This window comes from Cyanidioschyzon merolae, chromosome 11 (assembly GCF_000091205.1).
Source record: "Cyanidioschyzon merolae strain 10D DNA, chromosome 11, complete genome".
Taxonomy (NCBI): domain Eukaryota; phylum Rhodophyta; class Bangiophyceae; order Cyanidiales; family Cyanidiaceae; genus Cyanidioschyzon; species Cyanidioschyzon merolae.
In genome coordinates this window covers 429,359-448,362 of record NC_010137.1, presented here as the reverse complement: position 1 = coordinate 448,362, position 19,004 = coordinate 429,359, and the positions used below count along the sequence as shown (strand labels likewise).

Sequence of the window (19,004 nt, the reverse complement as noted above, 5' to 3'; positions counted from 1 at the left end):
CATGTACTTCCACTCCCCCCAGCGGTTGATCACTGAAGCGATCGACCAGCACGAAGATGTTGAACCCCGAGAATGACGTGTCGAAGAACAGAGTCACGGATGCGAACGGCTTGTCGACTGATCCCGGAGCCGAAACAAAAGCGACGTTCTACCACAGAGGAGACGCATTGAACTCTGTGCATTCGGGCGCTGAAGCAGGCACTGTGAGCAACACTCCGCCAACCGCAGCTGCGTATGCCTGCACCGTATGGAGTGATGGAGCACGACCTTGTCAATGACTTGGACAGAGGCATGCGGATTAGGGACGCCACGAAATGTCCTCCGATGAAGAATCAGGTATTGGATGACCCTGGCTGCACCACGATTCGTAGGCGAACACATGGCAGCATCGCTGCCGAGGCTGATGTTGTCAGCATGCCCGCTAGTTTCTTTTCTACGAACAGCGGTGTCCACTCTTTGGGTACGCATGTTTTGGTCTATTACTTCTTCCGAATACAGTTGCATCGAGTGCCGCGAAATTATTATCTATTATACGAAGCGTTCGCGTTTCTCTACTCCATGGAGAGAGAGAGCTCTGCATAGCACGACGCTCTCCAGATATCATTGAGTTTTTGTCATTGTCCAGCAGTGTCGTGCTATCATCGTTCTTATCAACAAGACGGAATCCTCGTATTCTGTGCAGTCTTCGGTGGCACTTGATCGATACCTTCGAAAGAATCGACGAGCAGATAACCACGTAGACCAAGTCTGATTAGCTCTGTCTTGGGTACACAACATGCAGAACGTCGACGACAAGAGGGGTTCTTCAGCCACCTGCTCACCATAGAATGACTGACTCGTGCGCGCAAACCCGTTTTTACACAAGCCAGCAATGACGGCTTCAAGGCTTTTTCGCAAGCGTTCGCCAGTCGACAAGAGGCATTCGCTTTGTTGATCACCATCGAGAGTAAAACACAAACGAAAATTCTTGAGCGCCGCGCTGATACAGGTCGTTCTGAATGCACTACGCTGCATCCAAAGGCATCTTTTCGGATGGATTCGAGTACCCTGGAAATGATCGACATTCCCCCAAGTCCAGATGCATTGGATCCATGCATTCGCTGAATCGGTATTTCTTGAGATGCCCGCTCGCCAAGTCCATACTTGTGCAAAGAACGAGCACATGCTCTCTGTGCATAAACATATTGACTTTTATTTCCTCTGTACAAACGTTTCATCCATCGTTCACAAAAGGTAGTAAACGAACAATGCTCCCAATTCCGCTTGGTATGCAGCTCGCACCAGCCGCTCATAAGATTGCACCACACGAATGCATCCGATATGAATCGCAGGAAAGGTGAGATTTCATGTTTGGTCGCTTTCCGCTCCGAATCGTGCTGAACCTCGTCTGCAGTGTGCTGTTCCAGTCACCGGAATCCGATCGTGCCCATCCTCAACGACCAAAATCGTTTCCATTTCGTGTTTCCGGAGTCTGCGCCACTGCTTCGCATGCATCCAGCCTCAGGTGTCCATTGCGTCCGACCTCAACGATCGTAAGCATTTCCCTCGTTCCTTTCGAGCACTGTCGCTCCGGTATGCAAACACGAAACCGTCCCAGCTGACATTGTCAACCGCTCTAGACGCTGCGTCATCCACCGAGCTTGCCAATGGGCCAGGAGCGGCTCCCGTTCCGCTTGGCGTTGTATCAGCAGCGCTAACTGCGCCGCTAGCGACATCCTCGTGTCGGCAACTACATAGAGCGCTTCAAACGCACAGAGCAAACAGTCCAGTGCAGCTCGTGTCCACTGTAAACGCCCTCGCAGCACCACAGCCTCCTGGATGCGCTCCAAGCATGCATGAATGACTGCTTCCGCGAGCGACGGAACCCAAGCGTTTCGCCTACATCCACAAGCTATGGCCGTTTTCGAGTCTGCACCAGAGGGTACACCGCCAGCTGCGAAAGCAATCACGGTACAGAGCAACTCCAGGCCGCCAGTGGAGTCCCAAAAGTCCACCCAGGCTCGCTCGTGGTGCCATAGCCAACTCCATAGCGCCCAGTACGCGTCGAGCATGTCAACACAACCGTGTCGGAGCGCTTGCCAACAACCAAACAGCAGGATTCTATGGTGAAAGAGCCAACGCCAGTACCCTGGTCGCTGTGCGAGGACGCGAAGCGCCCAAGTGCGTACTCCTGGGGCATACGGATGAAAAAGTGCACGCCAGATACACGCCTCGCTGCAGGATTGCTCGGGACAGGGCCTCCGCCACGGACTTTGGCCCCGACACCAGCGCCTTTGGAAAAGACGTACACACCACCTTTGGCTATATACTGCGGCTAGATAGTCGGCGGTGCTGTTGAACAGCGTAGCAGGAATAACAATACGCTGCTGCATGCCGCCCAGCATCGTCGTAGCGCTGGTCGCTTCTGCGCCCTGCAGCAAGCGATCTGCACCAAACGCTCCCGAGCATGCAAACGACTGCGTCAGGAGGTGCAGATACGCTTGTCCGAGATCACATTGGAACTCGCAGCGCGAACGAGCATCCTCACCATGCTCATTTCGAGGTCCAGATTCGGAAGCGACGAGTGCCTCCTCCAAGATGCGCAACCAAGCGTCGCGAGCCGGCTGCGGCAATGAGCCCAGCGTCACTGGCAGCTGTTGCGTTGCTCTCTCGCCATCGATGAAACCGCCACTACTGAACAGCACCAACAAGGCACGGTGCAGAGGCTCGAACACTTGGCTCCACTGGTCAGTCGATGCGGATTCAGCACGCCCAACTGCTTCAGCGAACATCGTCCAAAGGCGAGGAAGCCGCCGTTGCGCACATCGCGCACACGCAACCGGTAAAAGCGCCTCAGTGGGGGCGTGTAGGCACCACGCGACGAGCGCTGTTCGACGTTCTCGAGCACCGATCCATGCAGCAGCAGCAGCAGCAGCAGCAGCTTTCGGTTCATGCGTTTCCGCGCTGACTGCCGGTGCGCTAGCATTTCCCCCTGGTGCAGTTTCCGTTCCGCCTCCGCTTCCGGTGTTGCTGATGCTGCTGCTGCTTGTACCGGTTGTGTGCCGGAAGCGCCAATGCATGAGCGCTTCCAACAACGTCCCTTCCTGATCAACGTCGCTCGTCTCGACTTGAATATCACAACGCATGAGACGCGAGTTGCCACATTCACGACACAGCAAGGCATCAAGTCGCCCGTAATCAATGAAGCGACACGCTCGACACTGATAGACGTTCTCTCGACAAGCTGGACAGACGCCGCCCCGTTCACTCACCAGGCGAGCACATCGCGGACAAATTTGCGTTTCGGGTACACAACAACGGCCAGTCTGACGCGTCAAGCCGAGTGCAAGTCCAGTTGCGAGGGCGTTATCAGCACCCAACAGCGGTTCCGGCCATTCATCCAGAAAGCAGAGCACACCAAGCAGCGCCCCATCCTGGCGGTAGACTAGTTCACAGAGGCATCGCCAGTTCGCTGGAGCACGCGTTGCACTTGCTCCAGGAACTTCGGCAGCATCCAGCGCGGTACCTAGAGAGCGCACCAATACACGAAACCCGAGTATCGTGGCCAAGCTTCGACGAGTGTGACGCAAGCGCACACCCAAACAGTGCAGTCGTTTCGGGCTCGTCCATGTCGCCTGAATACGATCGTCATCAAAGCGTACGCAAGTCGCCAGAGTCGATAGAGGTTGGCGCTTGACGAACGTTCCAGCGACTGCTGCTGCCGACGAAGCACCGCCCAGGCAAGTGCTTCCGCTAAGCTGTGCAGTCTGCAACGATGCACTGCTCCTAGCGCCATGCACTCCGGCCGCCTGGAGCGTCAGGCCCGCACCTTGCGCCTCGTGGAAACAGTCCACACACACCGGCGATGCCAGTAACCAAGAAAGCGGCCAAGAGACTTGCTCCTGGTTGTTGGATGGTGTTGCGCCTGCCTCGCGCCCACAGCTGCGTTCAGTGACCGCGGTCGTGGACCCCGGGAATGTCGCCTGCATCAGGAAGCGTTCGAGTCCAACCAGTTCCGCTGTGATATGCAAGTGTGCAGCAAGGAGCGTGACCCAGTCTGCGAGTGTAGGTAGCGCTTTGCAGAGCGCTCGGGGTCGATAGAGCGCCACGTACTTTCGCAAAAGCACCAGCAACATCGATGCCTCGGAAGCGTCGCATACACCAGCGCATGCTGGTGACTGCTGCCCTGTTGCTGCCCAGGCCCCAGGGTCTGGAGCATCCATCAAGTCGCACAGCAATCGTTCCAGAACAATCACCAAAGCGTCTTGGGCCCAGTGCCGGAGTTCTGGCTCCACCAGGAGGAGGCGCAAAAGTTGCCAGGCCCAAGTCAAACGCAGGGAAAGCGATATCTGTTGCCAGTGCGCTAGCTCGCTCCCCAATGTGAGCAGCGATTGCAACAAAAGACCCGCTGAATAGCGATCATCGTGCTTCAATGCAGTGACTAGTGTCGGTAAAAGCGTGGCTAGTCCCAGGTCCGTGCACAACTCACGTTCCCGTACAGCGCTTATCCAGAGCACAGCCTGTTGTACCCGCTGCTGCCGTTGCCACCGGTTCCAGTACGTGGACGTTTTTCGTTGTGTTTGGCCAGCAGGGTCGCAGCAGGCGTCGCATAGCGCAGATGCTCCATTGTCCACTGTGGATAACGCTGCTAGAGTCTGGCGAACGGCGACGAGCTGGAACGCCGCGGATACGACATCTCGCGAGGGTATGAGCACCTCCACGAGGTCTGTTAAGGCAGCTGGAGGCTGTTCCAGGTATCCGAAACACAAACCAGCACCGTACCAGTCCCAGAGCGCTAACTCTACCGACTCGATGAGCGTTCGCGTGGCAGCAACGTTCCAGCCCGGCTCATTGCCCGAGTTGCTGGCTTCCACAAGGCTATCGGGGCTGCAAGCTGAGGCAACACCGGCCTCGCAGGGCCTCATTCTAGCCGTTGCTGGATCGGTAGCAGTAAACGTAGAGGCAGGAGATACGGTAGTCGCATCATCATCACCATCATCAACAACAGTAGAAGTACGCATACGAGCAGTAGTGGTGTCACGACTGCAAGTACTAGAAGTAGCAGCAGCAGCAGCAGCAGCAGCAATGCAGGTCGTCGTAGCGTCAGCCGAACCAGAAAGATCATTCCCATTACCAACCGTAAACCAGAGACAACTCGCAGCAAGTACCAGAAAAAAGTACGCTCGCAACCAGGCAGTACAGTCTGACCAATGATCAGGTACCCATTGCTGTTGAAAACACCTGATCCATACAGAGAGCGCTATATCGTGGTGTGTCTCTCGGCGTTGTGAACATTCGCGCTGCCGTCCAGCCGCAAGTGCCTCGAATGTTGCTCCAGGTCCAGTTGCAGTTTCGAACAATGACATCGAGTCCATCATGTGCGGTGCTACGGTGTTTGATACTATCCAGAAAACTTCCAAAGTCGACCAGGAATCCATAGCTCGCGTCGACGATTCTACAACAGCCTCTTCATCGCTGAGTAAGGCAGCGAAATGCTCGGCAGTGCGCAGCGCTTCGTCCATGTGAGAAGCGGACGTAACGACGTTGTTGATGAGGCGCAACAACGACCACCAGTGATTCTGGTCAGAGACACATAGGAGGCTCGCTCGCAAGATGAGGCGTAGCCGTTCAGGAGGCAGCCGTCGCCAGGGCAGGGCACAGCGCCCGTGTAAAGCACTCGGGGCCGCTTGCATCCGCGCTCGACACTCCGTCTGCTCAGAGGAGTGCAGTGCACAGTGATGAGAGCAGGCCCTAAGCCAAGTGTCCAAGTAGTCGAACGCAGAAGGATGCGTTGCATCGACGCCGATCAACTTGTCGACATCCGTGAGCCAGACTTGCAAGAATCTCGTAAGCACATTCGGTGCTGCTTCCGTAATAAATGGTTCAAATAACCACGAGAAAACTGCGGAGAAATCGAGTTCCGACGAGGAACCTTCGTTCGCATGCCGACTTGGACGCTGTTGCCAGCACCGGCTCGACGAGCACCAGGCGTCTCCGAGTCGTTTCGCCGCCACGAGGAAACCTGTCCAGAGGTTCCGTTCTGTAAACGTTGGTCGATCCCGTTGCGATGATTCATCTTCTTCATTTGGCGCGGACGCAGAACCAGCACCCTCGGTGTCAAAGGCGCTCAGCCAAGCTGCCGCAGTCTCTGCGTACACACGGGCCAAGTCTATCGATAAGACAAGCGTCTCCTGTGAAGAGCAGACGCTGGCCGCATCTATCGATAAAGGATGCCCTTGATCCGAACGAGTTGTCGAATGTGCTGCGGTGGTGGCAGTGGTGGTGGTGGTGGTGGTAGTCCATGAAGCGCACGCTTCGTAGAGCCATTCTAGTCCCTGGATAGCCCAGAGGAGTGCCTCTCGTCCCTGGTGTTGATCGCTGCACGTGTCGAGACTGTCAACCGTCCAGCATACCAAGTCCCTCGTCCAAGCTGCTGGTACTTGATCCTGATCCGCTGACCAGCAGCCGAAGCATTTCCGGGCTTGTTGCTGTAGGAGAAGCGTGTTCTCCGTATCATCTAGACGTAGAAAGCGTCTGGCTTGATGCGTCTCCGCATGCAAGAGTTGCTCGAGCGCAGCGTGTTCATCGCCAGTCTCCTGAAGCGACTGCGCAAACATCAGACGCTTTTGCCAACAATACTTCCTAGTGCTGAGAAGTTTCCATAACGCACGCCACGTTCCGAACCAGTGGCGATCAAGGTAGCCGCTTGGATGCTTCATTTGTGGCGAGTTGGCGTCCTCTGCTGCATCGCTAGCACCAGGAAAGCTCTTCAGGCGATGTTGCAGTGAACCATCGACTAGTTGGAGCCCGGTCGTCGCATTATCCCCCGTGATCGCCAAGATAGCGGCAAGCATCCAGCATGCTCGCCAGACAATTCGTCCAGCGGCAGTGTCCTCGATGTTATCCGCGGAAGCGATATCTTGGACTGCTGCCGAATGTGCAGCTTCCGTTGAGCGAAGCTTATCGCGTTCACACAAAGCGATGTGCTGTGCTGGCAGTAGAGGCGTTCCCGAAGATACTGCGGCGGAAGAGGATGCCACCTCTGCGCTAGAAGCGTTGATTTCCATTCGTGAGCGTTCAGAACGCTGCTCCACGGTGGTGGCTATTCCGTCGTCTGCTGCTGGCAATGCATTTCCGACCGGTATTCCCGATGATACAGCAGTACCGGACACGGACAATGCTGGAGCCAGTCTATCCTGAGCGTGTAAGGCCTTTCCAATTTCATCCTTATCTGCTAACCGCGGACAGGTTGACGACAATGCCGTTCCTGGCCTAGTCGTAGCCTGCGACTGGAGCGCGGAAACCTCTCCCTTCCTAGCTTCCGCACGAGGCCGTGTGTTCCCAGCGGAATCGAGCTGTCTCAGGAGTTTTCGCCTCCATTCGAGGAAGCCCAGCAGGTTAGGCCAGCGGCTGTCGCAAAGTCGCACTCCGTACACCTCTATGGTGCCGAGCACCAACCAAGCGGACGCCTCTGCAGCGTCCATTGCTGGTGCCCGTATCGTCAGTACAACTTGTCGATTGCAGGGATTGCGCCGCAGGACCACAGGATCATCCCAGCAGTATTCCATCCAGCGCCAAGTGCCCTGCTCAGGAGGCACCGGATTCACCCAGGGATCAGGAAGCAACTCCAGTGACAAGCGCGAAGTCCAGGGTGCAGACGTTCCCCGCTCTGGAACGGTTGCTGGTTCATGGTCGCCCTGGACGAGGAGCTCGACCAGCTGCGGCTCCAGCTGCGTTGGTGTCGCAACACCCTGCACACCGGAACGGTTAGGTTGCAACCACGCCATTCGTATACCCAGAAGAGCCCAGCTAGCATCATTATCACCGACATTGGACACATGAAACACCAGTTGATGATGTTGGCCTTGCTCTTGGCCGAGAAGCGCATCCGCCGCCAGAGGCAGCGGAGTATCCTCACATCGCTGGGGCATCTGCAGCAGGCCTGCGGTGCGCTTCTCCCTAGCCGCACCAGAGCTGGACGTCGAGTGCACTCGGTACGCTAGCACCGTGAGTCGCGTCCCAGGGGCGTCATCTTCGCGACGGAAAGGTCTCTGCTCCGCCGAGGACCGGTACGTGAATGCTCGTATCGGTGCGCTGAGCAGCTCCATCGAGTCGCTGGGCCACTGCTCCAACCATGACTGTGTCTCGGTCATCGAACGCAGGCCAAGTTGCCACATATCACCGGTCCAGGCGAGCATCCCGGAAGGTACCCGGTCGAGGAGCTCAAAAAAGCCCACCAGACCGCCGTTGCTGTTCCGCTGATCAGCAAGGAGCAGCGCTGAAGGCACCGAGTTGCCTTGCGGTCGCCCTAGCCATGGCGATACCGACCGCGAACAGGTCATCTGATATGCAACGCTCGTCGCACAGTGTATCCACGGGTAACGCACTTGCAAAACAGGATTTCCGCGAACGCCTCGATGATCTTCAACAGGAGTTTCAGGAAGAGAAGCAACATCAGGAGGTGTAGCTTCATCCTCATCGTCAGCAGCAGCAACGCCGTCCTCTGGGCTAGCTGGTAGCCACACGGCCTCCGCTGTCGAATGATTCCAGTACAGATGCGCAAAGCGAGCAGCTGCTGTGCTCAAGTCTCGCTCGTGAGGCTGTGACAGACGCACGTCGCCTGAACAGGAGTACCTGACGCCCTCTGGATGTTTCTGTTGCTTCCAAGAATCTACTGCAGACACAGGCTGCCGATCAGGTCGCTCTGAACCTTCCAGAGCGTTCCAGGATATCTGCACGTCGCATGAGAGACGCGTCTGCGTACCCAGAACGGTGCCGTCCTCAAGAAGCATGATCACATCGATGAGAAACGCTGACGCTGATTCGCACGCTGTGGCTTCGAGTTGCGCCCAGCCTGTAGCCTGGATTAGTCGCTGCTGCCTGCAACGCTCGGGAATAGGTCGATCCATTCGACGAGCTCTTTCTGGTAGCAAAGCATCCTGAGTACCGGCATCGAGACTGCAGAGTATCGCCAGCTGTTCTCGCGAGTCTGCTTGTGTCGCCATGGAGGTGTTCTGCGCTGCTGTTTCCGCGCCTGAGTTCGCTCCAGCTTGTCGAACTCGCACATCCGACACAGACGAATATGGTGCGCCTTGTCGAGTCGCCATCCAGCAGCGCTTTTCTCTCTGCCACCAAAGCAGATAAAGCGTTCGTGCGGATCGCAACAGCATCAGTGAGCACGACGACGAGGTGCAGCAACACCCATGCGGGCATCGGACGGGAACTCGTTGGACATCCTCGAGAGCTTCGCGCTCAGCGACAATCGCCTTTCCCTCGAAAAGGCATCCAGAATTCACAGATGTCAGTTCGAGTTGCGGCATGAACGGCAGGAGGCGCTCACTGGAAAGCGAGCGATGCCCATTTCGAATAGAACGCGAGCCGATGTCCGGCTCTGGTGCAGCATCGAGACCAGGTTCACGACACCAGGTTAGCTTCCATCGACTCCAGTGACCGTTCGACCAGTAGAGCATGAGTTCCTGCTGTGCTGCCTCATAGAAGAGGCCCAAGACGCGTGCTGGTGTCGATGTTGATGTTGCGCTCGGTGAAGACGGTTTCTCCTCAGGAGCGTTTGCCAGTGTATGCATGCAAGGTGTTGTATCGAACAGCGGGAGTTCCAGCGAGGCCACCTGCCGCAGGCCGGATGTCTCAATATCGACGGAAGAGGCGGCACGCGCTTCAGCAACATACTCGTAAACCACGAGGTGTTGATTTGATAGTACAAGGAACAACAGAAGACGACCAGGAGGTGACCGGTTCCGGTCTGAAGCGTCGAAGAACACTCGACCGTACGTCCAGGCAGTCACTGGGCCCGCCAGAGTCGCTTCTGTGACCTCACTGTGCCAGATATCCCGAGCTGTAGTTGCGCTGCTCGCGACAAAACCTTCCGCTACTCCATCTCGTGCGTTGCTAAACATGAGACGGAAACGTTTCCGCTCCCGCATGTGCCACGGGTCATGTTCTGGTGCAGCGTCAGGTAACCAGCGAAGAATTTGGGATTCACTACCTGTCGTCTGTTCTAGAAGTAAACGAGCATTCTCCGCTGCTGCCTCTGTACATGGAGCCGGCCGCAGCGTGCACGGCTGTCTTGCAGCGAGCGCTTCATCCATATCGGCAAACGAGAGCCAGAGAAACGGCTCCTCGTCATTGGACACGGTGCCAGAGGGCGCTTCAGAGACAGTCAGGCACGTTTCCGTGCCGTCTGGACCCGCTGGCCTCGACGTCGTATCCGCTGCTGATGCTGCAGCTTCCCCGTGTGCCTCACGAATCCATCGGCAGAACCAACACCAACAGGCGTACTCGATAGATAGCACCTCAAGGCTTGAGCGCGAGCGTCCCAGACAAAGCAACCAGTCTATAGCATAGGCATCCAGCCAGGATGCCTCTTGGATGGGCTCCCCTGTTTCGAGGCATTGGCGCTCTAGAAGCAGATACAACCTGCCTGGATGCTGTGATGATGTGGTATCTGTGCTGGTTGCTCGGCGAGCACCGAATTGTGACGCTTCAGCCGGCGCTGCGAACGTCATCGTGCCAGTGGACGAGCGTTCAGGCTGCTCGAGCGACAGCGTCGCAGGCGTGGTCTTCGGTACAGTTGCCACTTCCGCAGCGCCATACGCTGTACCGCCCTCCGCACTCGCTGCTCCTGGGCCAGGCACTGGTCGGAGCAGCAGACGCAAACAGCGTTTTGCGTGAACCTGGTGATACTCACGCCACCGTTGCAGCACCCGTTGAGCCCGATGTGCTCGAATCGTCGATCGTCTCGCTGGTGCTTGCATCCTGCTGCGGGTGTTAGACGGATACTCGGCTAGCTGGTCGCTTACAACGGCATCAGCAGAAACGCCAACAGCGTTCACAAGTGTGGCAGTGTTCGCAGAAGGACCAGCAGGAGCAGGTCGTGAGCCTGATGCACCAACAAGCGCTTCCGCAGAATGAACAACAGTTGTTCCATCACCAGCCGCAGCCGCATCAGTGGTACCCCATGACGCTGTGAACGACTGCCCAGACGTTGGGAGCGTCACCGATCGAACTTTATCGGGTTCCACCACCGGATGTGCCGCAGCTGCAACAGGACGACTTGGTGACTCGCTAGCGCAGCTTTGGGCGTGCAAAGACCCATCGACATCCGCGACTGTCGAGCCAACGCAGTACAGCCGTAGCGTTGACGTTTCTCGATTGAGCGCAAGGAGACGCTGCAGACTTCCCCGTCGCGGGCAGCTGGGTGCAAATCCCAGTTCACCTGCGCAGAAGCCCAGAGGGCGTCGTATCCAGCGCCGAGCATCCAGTGCTGTTGGACGAGTGGATCTCACTGTGCCTGTACAAGCACAACCAGCAAGTGGAGCTCTCTCGAGCGGTTCCGAACTCGGGTGCACTGGCACCGATGCTGAACTCCTGCGAATATCCGCTTCATCGGATAGAAATGCAACGTGATGCTCGGAAGCCGCTAACGTCACGAGAAAGAGTCCATCGACGAAGGCGAGTACCGGCTCATGGTGCCAATGCAGCTCGCGTGGGTTCCTGGCCTCCTGCTTTCCGCAGGGAAGCAGTTGCCAAAACACCCCCATGCCCAGCGTCGACTGTCCCTGGTTCGTGTCCACGTGGCGCACACGCGTGAGGACTTGGACGGCTTCCGGTTTCCAGGTCGCTCGCTGAATGTAAGTGCCGGCTCCGCGTACTTGGCATGTGTCCTGTTGAATTTCCCGTACATCTCGAGCGTTGCAGGTCGCAGTGCGGGGCGACTCATCTCCAGCAGCAGCTGCTCTGTGCAGCGCTGGAAGGAACGCTTTCCGCGGAGCTTGCTCTGTGCCGGGCATTTGCACAACGCTCTGCGACTGAGCATTTGTCTCTAGGGGTATTTCCCCTGGTGTCGGTGATTGTAGAAAACGAAACAAAACGCTGTCGCGAAGCCACTCGAATGTTGATTGTAAATGTTCTGTAATCGCCTTCGCAAGAAGGACGCCTGCCGGAGCAGTTTCTCCGCTACCCGAAGCGTCGCGGACAGGGCAGCGGTCGCTCGATCCATGAAGCTGGGCAATTTCCATGAAAACGTGGTAGAAGCAGGCCTTGGTGGAGTCGAGCTCCACCAACGGGCTCACGGAGGGCGGCCTCATCCACAGCAAGTGTTCGTCACGGAGTTCGGGCGCCTTGGCGGGACGTCGTTCAGCACCTCTGGGCGTCTCCGTTGATGTATGCAGGGCTTCGCTAGAGCTCGTCGTCGAAGATGTCTCTTCGCTCCTGACCAGCGTACATAAGAGACACTTTGTCCGGGGTGTCGTAGCAGCAGCATTGGCGCCACAGTCACAGAAAAAGCCGCTGAAACGAACATACGAAACCTCGTGTCCGGCATGGCATATGAGTGCACAGCTCGTGCAGACGCCCTCATCCTCCCGAAAGGCACAAGTGCTACAGCGATACCAATGCTGGTCACGAAACGAGCGTCCAGTCAGAAGGAAAGTACATTGATGAGGAGTCCAGGATGAGGCTTGCAGGGCGCTGCAGCCTCTGCAATTCCAGTGCTGGTCCCGGATAGTAGCGCAAGGCTGAGTAAAACTACAGTGAAGAGGATTCCAGACTGAGCATTGAGCAGAGGCAGAGTCTCTGATTTGTAGCAGACTGGATGGGGATGTGTCGAGCGTCCATGCTGTTGCCGCAGCATGATTGGAAAGGTCAGCGATCCACCAGGTAGCAGTGCAGAGTGCATCCAACCAGTAGCTCTGTAAGAAGGAAGCGGTCGTTCTCAAAGCTGCAGACGAGGCCTTTTGTCGTTCCAAGGCTTCATAGACGGCACGGCCTTGCTGCCAGAGCTCACAGAGAAACGGCCCCCGCCAGTGTTCACGCTCTCCGAGGATACTCAGGCAAACGAAGAGGCCAAGCACAGTCAGCCCTATTCGGACTAGGGCTATCAGCGAATCCACCTCGTCAGCAGTTGACAGGGTAGTATCAGCCGATAAGCGACTCGCAGCAGCGAGGCGATTGCACCAATGTTGCTGACGCTGGCGAAGAGCCTGCTGGGCAGCTGTAACCAAGGAAGGCGAAGGAAACTGAGCCCCAGGTTCCTTCAGGAGCTCAGCAGCACCCACACAGAAGAACCAAAGTCGCTGTCTCGCCCGATCAATCTCGGTTCGCTGCTGCTCAGCTCCGGCTGCGGTAACGTCTCTGGACTGTGCTTCGACCTTTAACGCAAACTCGAGCGAGTTCTTGACGAAGACCGCACGTTCCTCAGCGGACGCTAGCAAAGGAGTGCTCCCAACCGCATCCGCATATGCTGCTCTGAAACAAGCCGCGACTTGGTCCATGTTTGGCACTTTATGAACAAGAAGAAGAAGAAGAAGCCCGGCATCGAGGGGAACATTGCTTCGGAGATTGCGTCGTCCTGAGTACGAAATCCCAGCAGAGCCATTCAGCATAGACGAAAAGCGGGCGTTCGTTCTGGCCGACACCAGCGAAGCGCCAGCTATTCGAAGTAATGATCTGTATACGAGTCACTTCACCAGCGCTTTGTTGACGGTGAGGGTACACCTAGTTGCTGTGTAGGTAGAATCTGCAGGTCTGAGCTTGGTGGCAGCGTTTGAAGCTATGGAGTCGCTCAAAGAGCGCTTTGTTGACGGTGAGGGCACACCTAGTTGCTGTGTAGGTAGAATCTGCAGGTCTGAGCTTGGTGGCAGCGTTTGAAGCTATGGAGTCGCTCAAAGAGCGCTTTTTTGACGGTATTCGTGGAACTTGTCTCTTACAGGGTAGAAACTGCAGATCCTTTCCTACTTCCAGCGCTTTAGGGTACAGCATAGCTCCTGTCAAAAAGTTCAGGATCCAGTATACTATAGGGGCGACCCTAATCTATTGCGTATCTACGTCTGCATCGATAGGGCAGTGAAGCTCACCGCGATAAATGCCCTGGACAGCGTGCTTCTTGATCGCCTGTGCAGCTGAAATACTGTGTATCGAACAAGCAAAATACTTTAAAAGAGAGCTGTGGATGCAGTCAGCACGTTTCTACGAACTGATACCTATATGCTGTAATCCACAGAAGCTCTACAACAAGCATCCGCATGTGATGCATGGACCTCATTCGCAGGGCGCGCGCTCTTGCAAAACCCCGTGGCATTCGCTCGTCCACCAAGTTTCTCGACTCAGTCCAGAGCATGATCCAGCTCGCTATCCGTGTCGCTCGAACTGGAAAATCCTTCACTGGGCAAACCTCCAGGCGTTGCTCTTCTGTTGGTAAGCGTGCTGCGTCGCTCCCCAAAACGTTGATGAAGCAGCGCTTGCCGCTCTGTGAGCAGCTCTCGATTATATGCGCTAGCTGCTAGCACGGCGCTAGCATACGCACTGCCATACTTGTCTCGAAGTTGTGTTTCCGTGCGGGCCAGGATCACCAGGTTATCCGAGTCGTGATGGAACAGCGCATCCATCCGAGCCCAGTTTCGTTTCTCGATCAGCTCCAGGGGATGTTGCGTCTCCACTTTCCAAGCAGAGTCCAGAACCCGCAAGCAAGGATCCGTATTCTCACTGAATGGCCAGAAACGATCGCCCGGTTCGGGGAATTCTCCAACGAGTTCAAGCTGCTTCGCTTGCCACTGTACGAGCTGTGCGAGCACCTCCTCTTCTTCGGAGCTCGCATCTGCGCCCTCGAGATCATCGAGTTCAAAACCGTAGCCCTGGCGGCGGACACGCTCGCGCGCCTCCTCCGAGAACGCTCCGTCGACTGCATTCGAGCCTAGCCAGCCGGTCGTTGTAGCGGAACGGCTTGGTCGAGAACGCCACAAGCCCACTCCAGCGTAGGCAGCATTGCCCGCAGCTGTCGTCAGCAGCGCTCCAGGTTGCGCTGCAGTGGCTACCGTGCTAGCCCCGTTGCCTCCCGCAAGCAGCACCTGATACGATGCAGTGCCCTCTGGTTGAAAACTGAGACTCCTGGCGGATCCTCGTGAGTAATTAAACGGTGTCTCCAGTGGCTGTGCGCTATCGATGTACGCTCGATAAGGTAGGATGGGAACGGGGACCGGTTTCAGACCGCGAATGATCTCGCGACAGAGTGTGAACCACAGCCTCGCCGTCGGTAACTCGGGAAAGTAGCAAAGTCCATGAGCGATGAGATCACAGGATCGTGTTCGTTTGAAGGGTCCATTCAGTACCCATCTCATCATCAAGACATTATCACGGAAGGCGTGCTGTGTGTTAAACGGGTCTGCAAAGCGCATTCGCCCAATCGGCTCCTCAGGTACTGCCCAGCGGAGATGAATCGAGAGGCGATGCTCTGGGCGCGGTTTGGTGATCACTTTGATCGTGTGCGGGTGGCCCGCTCCGCAGATGGTACGGACGTCTGAATACCAGCCCCAAACGTCGGTTCGGGTGTAGAAGTAGAGCACGCTGTCTCGTTCACAAAGGTGGAGGTTCGGTCGGGCTTCGATCCAGGGCAAGTCTTGAAGCAGCTGCGGAATCGCTTCTCGCAGCTCGTAATCTTGCGGCACTTTGGTGGTGTAGGGTTCCGCCTCACGAATGAAGCGCTGCAAGGCTTCACCGGACATCGGTTCAAAGAGCTTCTGACGCTCTTTGACGGTCTCGGCTGTAACGTCAGCAAGAATTTGTGAGAAAATTCTCGATGCTCGTTGATCACGTGCGCGACGCTTCCAGCGCTTTTGTCGTCGTTCGAGTTCCCATTTCCATTCAGCTTCCTCGCGCTCAAGTCCTTCTCCTCGGAGCGAAGCTTCCGAGTCTCGATCGCTACTCTGGTCACTCCGATGGGCCGCGCTTGTCTCTGAATGGTTGCGGCTGTTGCTGCTCGTTTCGGGAACGTTCGCAGAGTCCTCCGTCTGCGCCGACGACACCCGAGCGCCTGTTGATCTAGGGTGTCTCCCAAGCGTTTCCACCATGGTCAATTGGCGGTCATTCGACTGCATTTGTCGCTGCGTGTTGTACCGCGACGTGGACCTGCTTTCCGCCAAATTCGAGCTCTGGTAACCATGCGGCGGCGCAGTCGCTTTTTGAACCTCCCAACCACGACCAGCATCAGCATCCTGGTGAACACCCCCGAGATGTTGCCGATGGTAGTTCCGAGTCTGTCCACGCTCGCCAGGCGACGATACTGTGATGTCGATGCCACCTGCCGGTACACCAGTGCGGAAAGCGGTCCGCCGGCGACGAGACTCCGGCGCAGACTCGACCAACGAGCGAGGCGGTCGACCTCGCTTGCGCTTCGTTTCGCCCAGTCCATACAGCGCCGCATTCCGTTGTGTTCTGGATGTACCTCGGGAAGCGGAACTGGTGTCGTCTGCGGCATCCGCGGCATACTGCGGTGCCCCACTCTGAAAAGGTCGCTGTCCAGAAGGCGGCGCGATGCGCTCAGTGTGTCGCCAGCTACCGCGCGGGCTGAACTCAAAGGTCCCATCTGCACCGCGTGTTGGAGTCTGCAGCTCCGAAGCGCCCTGAGCAGCGCTCGCACCGCGTCGGTGCTTCTGCGACGACTCGGGAGACGCAAATCCGCCCCCCAACTCCTCTGCCGCAGCTGCACGCGCTTCCCGTTTGGCTTCCTCGTAAGCCTGGTATGTAGGACCTTCAGCGTGTTTTGGACACCATAGTTCTAGGTCAGGAAGGATGAGATCCACGTCGCACGCCGGATCGTACGCACACACCAGGTGGTAGCTCGCGGAACACCGAGGCTCCCAGCAACCGATGGAAGCCCCTTTTTCACCACAGTGTCGGCACTTGATGCGACTCGCCCGCGCGACCGCCTTATCCACGTTCACCAGTTGACCCCGTTCACCAGCACAAACTTCTGGACACCAAATGATGCAGTTTCGGTGTGCAGTAGCCCGGTGCGCAGCCCGACGCGTCCCTACAGCGGGACCCTGGAGAGGACCCACCACTTCTGCTGGAATCGTGCCCGCCTCTTGCCTTGATTGCGGGCACAGAGGACATACTATCTTTGACTCTAGTTGCTTTGAGCTCATAGAGTCGCGCCAAGCTAACGAGAAGGCTCGCGGTGGGGCAACGTCGCAAGTGCTCCGCACCCTGCGCCGTCGAAGCGCCAAGTGCGCCTATGCTGCAGCGCAGCAGCAGGCAGCGAAGGCCTTCAGACCTGTGGCTTGCGTCCGAGTTTGTTGAACGCTAACGCTGTCGAAAAGTAAAGGTTGGTTCCGTTTCTGAAGCGTACAGAGGTCCATAGACGGGCGAGCTACTAGATCAGTACGAATCCGTGCGTTTTCATCTGGTGAAAACGCACACGCTGGGCAGCGTAGCGGAGCAAGCTCCTGGGTGGTAGTCGTGCAGGTACTCGGGGCTCGGTGGCACGCTGCCTGCCTATGCAAGGAGCTGGAAGCGATCTCGACAGGCACCAGTGCGCTGGAGTAGGGTAGCACGATCAGGTAGTGCGTTTCTGGTGCGTCGACAGGGCTAACAGGCGGCCAACGGGCACTGTTTCCAAGTACTAGAGGGCAGAGCGTCTAAAGTGCGTCGACAGCACGTACACGCGGTAAAGGAGCGAAACTTCCAGGTACAAGAGAAACGCGCTGAAGTGTACGGGCACTCGTGGCGAACAGGCCAGGAGCAGAGCGTGCTTTAGAGTTTGCCTCTGGACCTACCTGGCTTGTGCGTTTTCAGAGCACATCGGCTACCAGTTAGATCAGCTCTGAAGCGTCTCGTTTGTAACGAAGCACTAGAAATAATTGTGAGCGGCTTGAGTGTGCGGAGCCAATGGGAAACAGCGGGCGTCTGGAGAGCGCCATGCAGAACATGAACCTGGGGTCTCCAATGCCCGAAGCTCCTCCAGAACCTACTCATAACCACACCGAGTTCATGCCGAGGAGGGCGCTCTCTTCCAGCATCCCGGAGCACGCTGATATAGAATCGAGTCGCGGGCTGGAAGCGGACCCGCAGTCACCACCACTTGCGCGGCCTCAGCGGTTCTATGGAGACGGCGGACTCGTTCCACGTTCATGCTTTCTTGACCTGCTTCGCGGTAGACTCCGTCCGAAAAGAGTGGCTCGAATGGAGCAGGTGCTGCTCCAACGATGTGAGCGGGTGACGCTGCTCCTGGAGAACCTCGCGGATCCGCACAATGGCGCAGCTATCCTGCGCACATGCGAGTGCTTTGGTATTCAATTCGTTCATGTTCTGGAATCCATTGAGAGCTTCCGCTGTCATAGTCACACGGTACCCGATGACTGCGGGTCAACGAGAGGCGTGAGCCGCTCATGTGACCAATGGTTGCGTATTCGTCGATTCCATCAGCTCAACGAATGCCTGGCAAGCTTGCGAGCGAATGGTTACAGCCTCATCGGCACGACGTTAGACACCACACGCTCAGTACCGATCGACAACGTCGATTTTACGTCCTTGAAGCGGATCTGTATTGTCTTGGGCAACGAGGAGCGCGGCCTGAGCAGTGCAATGCAGCGCCATTGTGAGCAACTCATTCACCTGCCTATGGTGGGTTTTTCCCAATCGCTCAATGTTAGCGTTGCAGCTGCTTGTATGCTCTATCACCTGCGGATGAAAGGATGCATCCAACCGGACTTGTCACCAGAGCAGCTGCAAGATCTCTATACTCGATGGCTTGTTCGGGCGAATCGTAATCTCCGGCCCGTTCTCGAGCGAAACGGTATCAAATATGACGAGATCTAGTTTCTTTGAGACAGAGCAGATGCGTTTACTTGGTTATCGAATTGCTGGTTTCTGGATGTTCGACACGGTTCTGACGCAGAGCTGTGTGTTTCTCTGACTCGCAGTAATGGACCCGATTGTTTTGGCCACTACCTGGTATTTCGAACGAATTCCGGTTCTGCTTTTCTGATCGAGGTTCGCAGCTGCGGACCTCAGTGCTGTGGACACTGTCTCATGTTCTCAGCGCCACGCTGTACGTCGCCTGCTCAGAGCAACAGAAAGGTACCCACGGAGGGAATCGCCCTCTGCTCTCCACAGATTCAGCGTCTTTAGGTGACTCGTCAAGCCAGGGGATCATTCGGTTAAGTTCACGTCTAGCTGCAAGGTGAGTCCTAAAGAAACGACTGCTCCCAGTGCAGGTCCTGGCTCGGATACGA

The 19,004-nt window shown here is 56.7% G+C and overlaps 3 protein-coding genes across 3 annotated transcripts, besides 1 other annotated feature; 1 reads left to right on the top strand and 2 right to left on the bottom strand.

The window, feature by feature from the left end:
* Positions 1 to 1,523: 1,523 nt before the first annotated feature.
* On the bottom strand, positions 1,524 to 13,379 carry CYME_CMK159C (hypothetical protein, conserved; the record flags this gene model as incomplete). Its single annotated transcript, XM_005536511.1, has 1 exon — positions 1,524 to 13,379. The coding sequence occupies one exon, from the start codon at positions 13,377 to 13,379 to the stop codon at positions 1,524 to 1,526; it is 11,856 nt and encodes a 3,951-aa protein (XP_005536568.1).
* Positions 13,362 to 17,090: a sequence feature (possible transcribed region).
* Positions 14,100 to 16,916, bottom strand: CYME_CMK157C (hypothetical protein, conserved; the record flags this gene model as incomplete). The annotated part of the gene is made up of 1 exon (XM_005536510.1): positions 14,100 to 16,916. One exon carries the CDS (start codon positions 16,914 to 16,916, stop codon positions 14,100 to 14,102), a length of 2,817 nt encoding a protein of 938 aa, XP_005536567.1.
* Positions 17,091 to 17,658: 568 nt separating the features above from the next.
* Positions 17,659 to 18,588, top strand: CYME_CMK156C (similar to rRNA methylase SpoU; the record flags this gene model as incomplete). Its single annotated transcript, XM_005536509.1, has 1 exon — positions 17,659 to 18,588. The coding sequence occupies one exon, from the start codon at positions 17,659 to 17,661 to the stop codon at positions 18,586 to 18,588; it is 930 nt and encodes a 309-aa protein (XP_005536566.1).
* Positions 18,589 to 19,004: the final 416 nt, after the last annotated feature.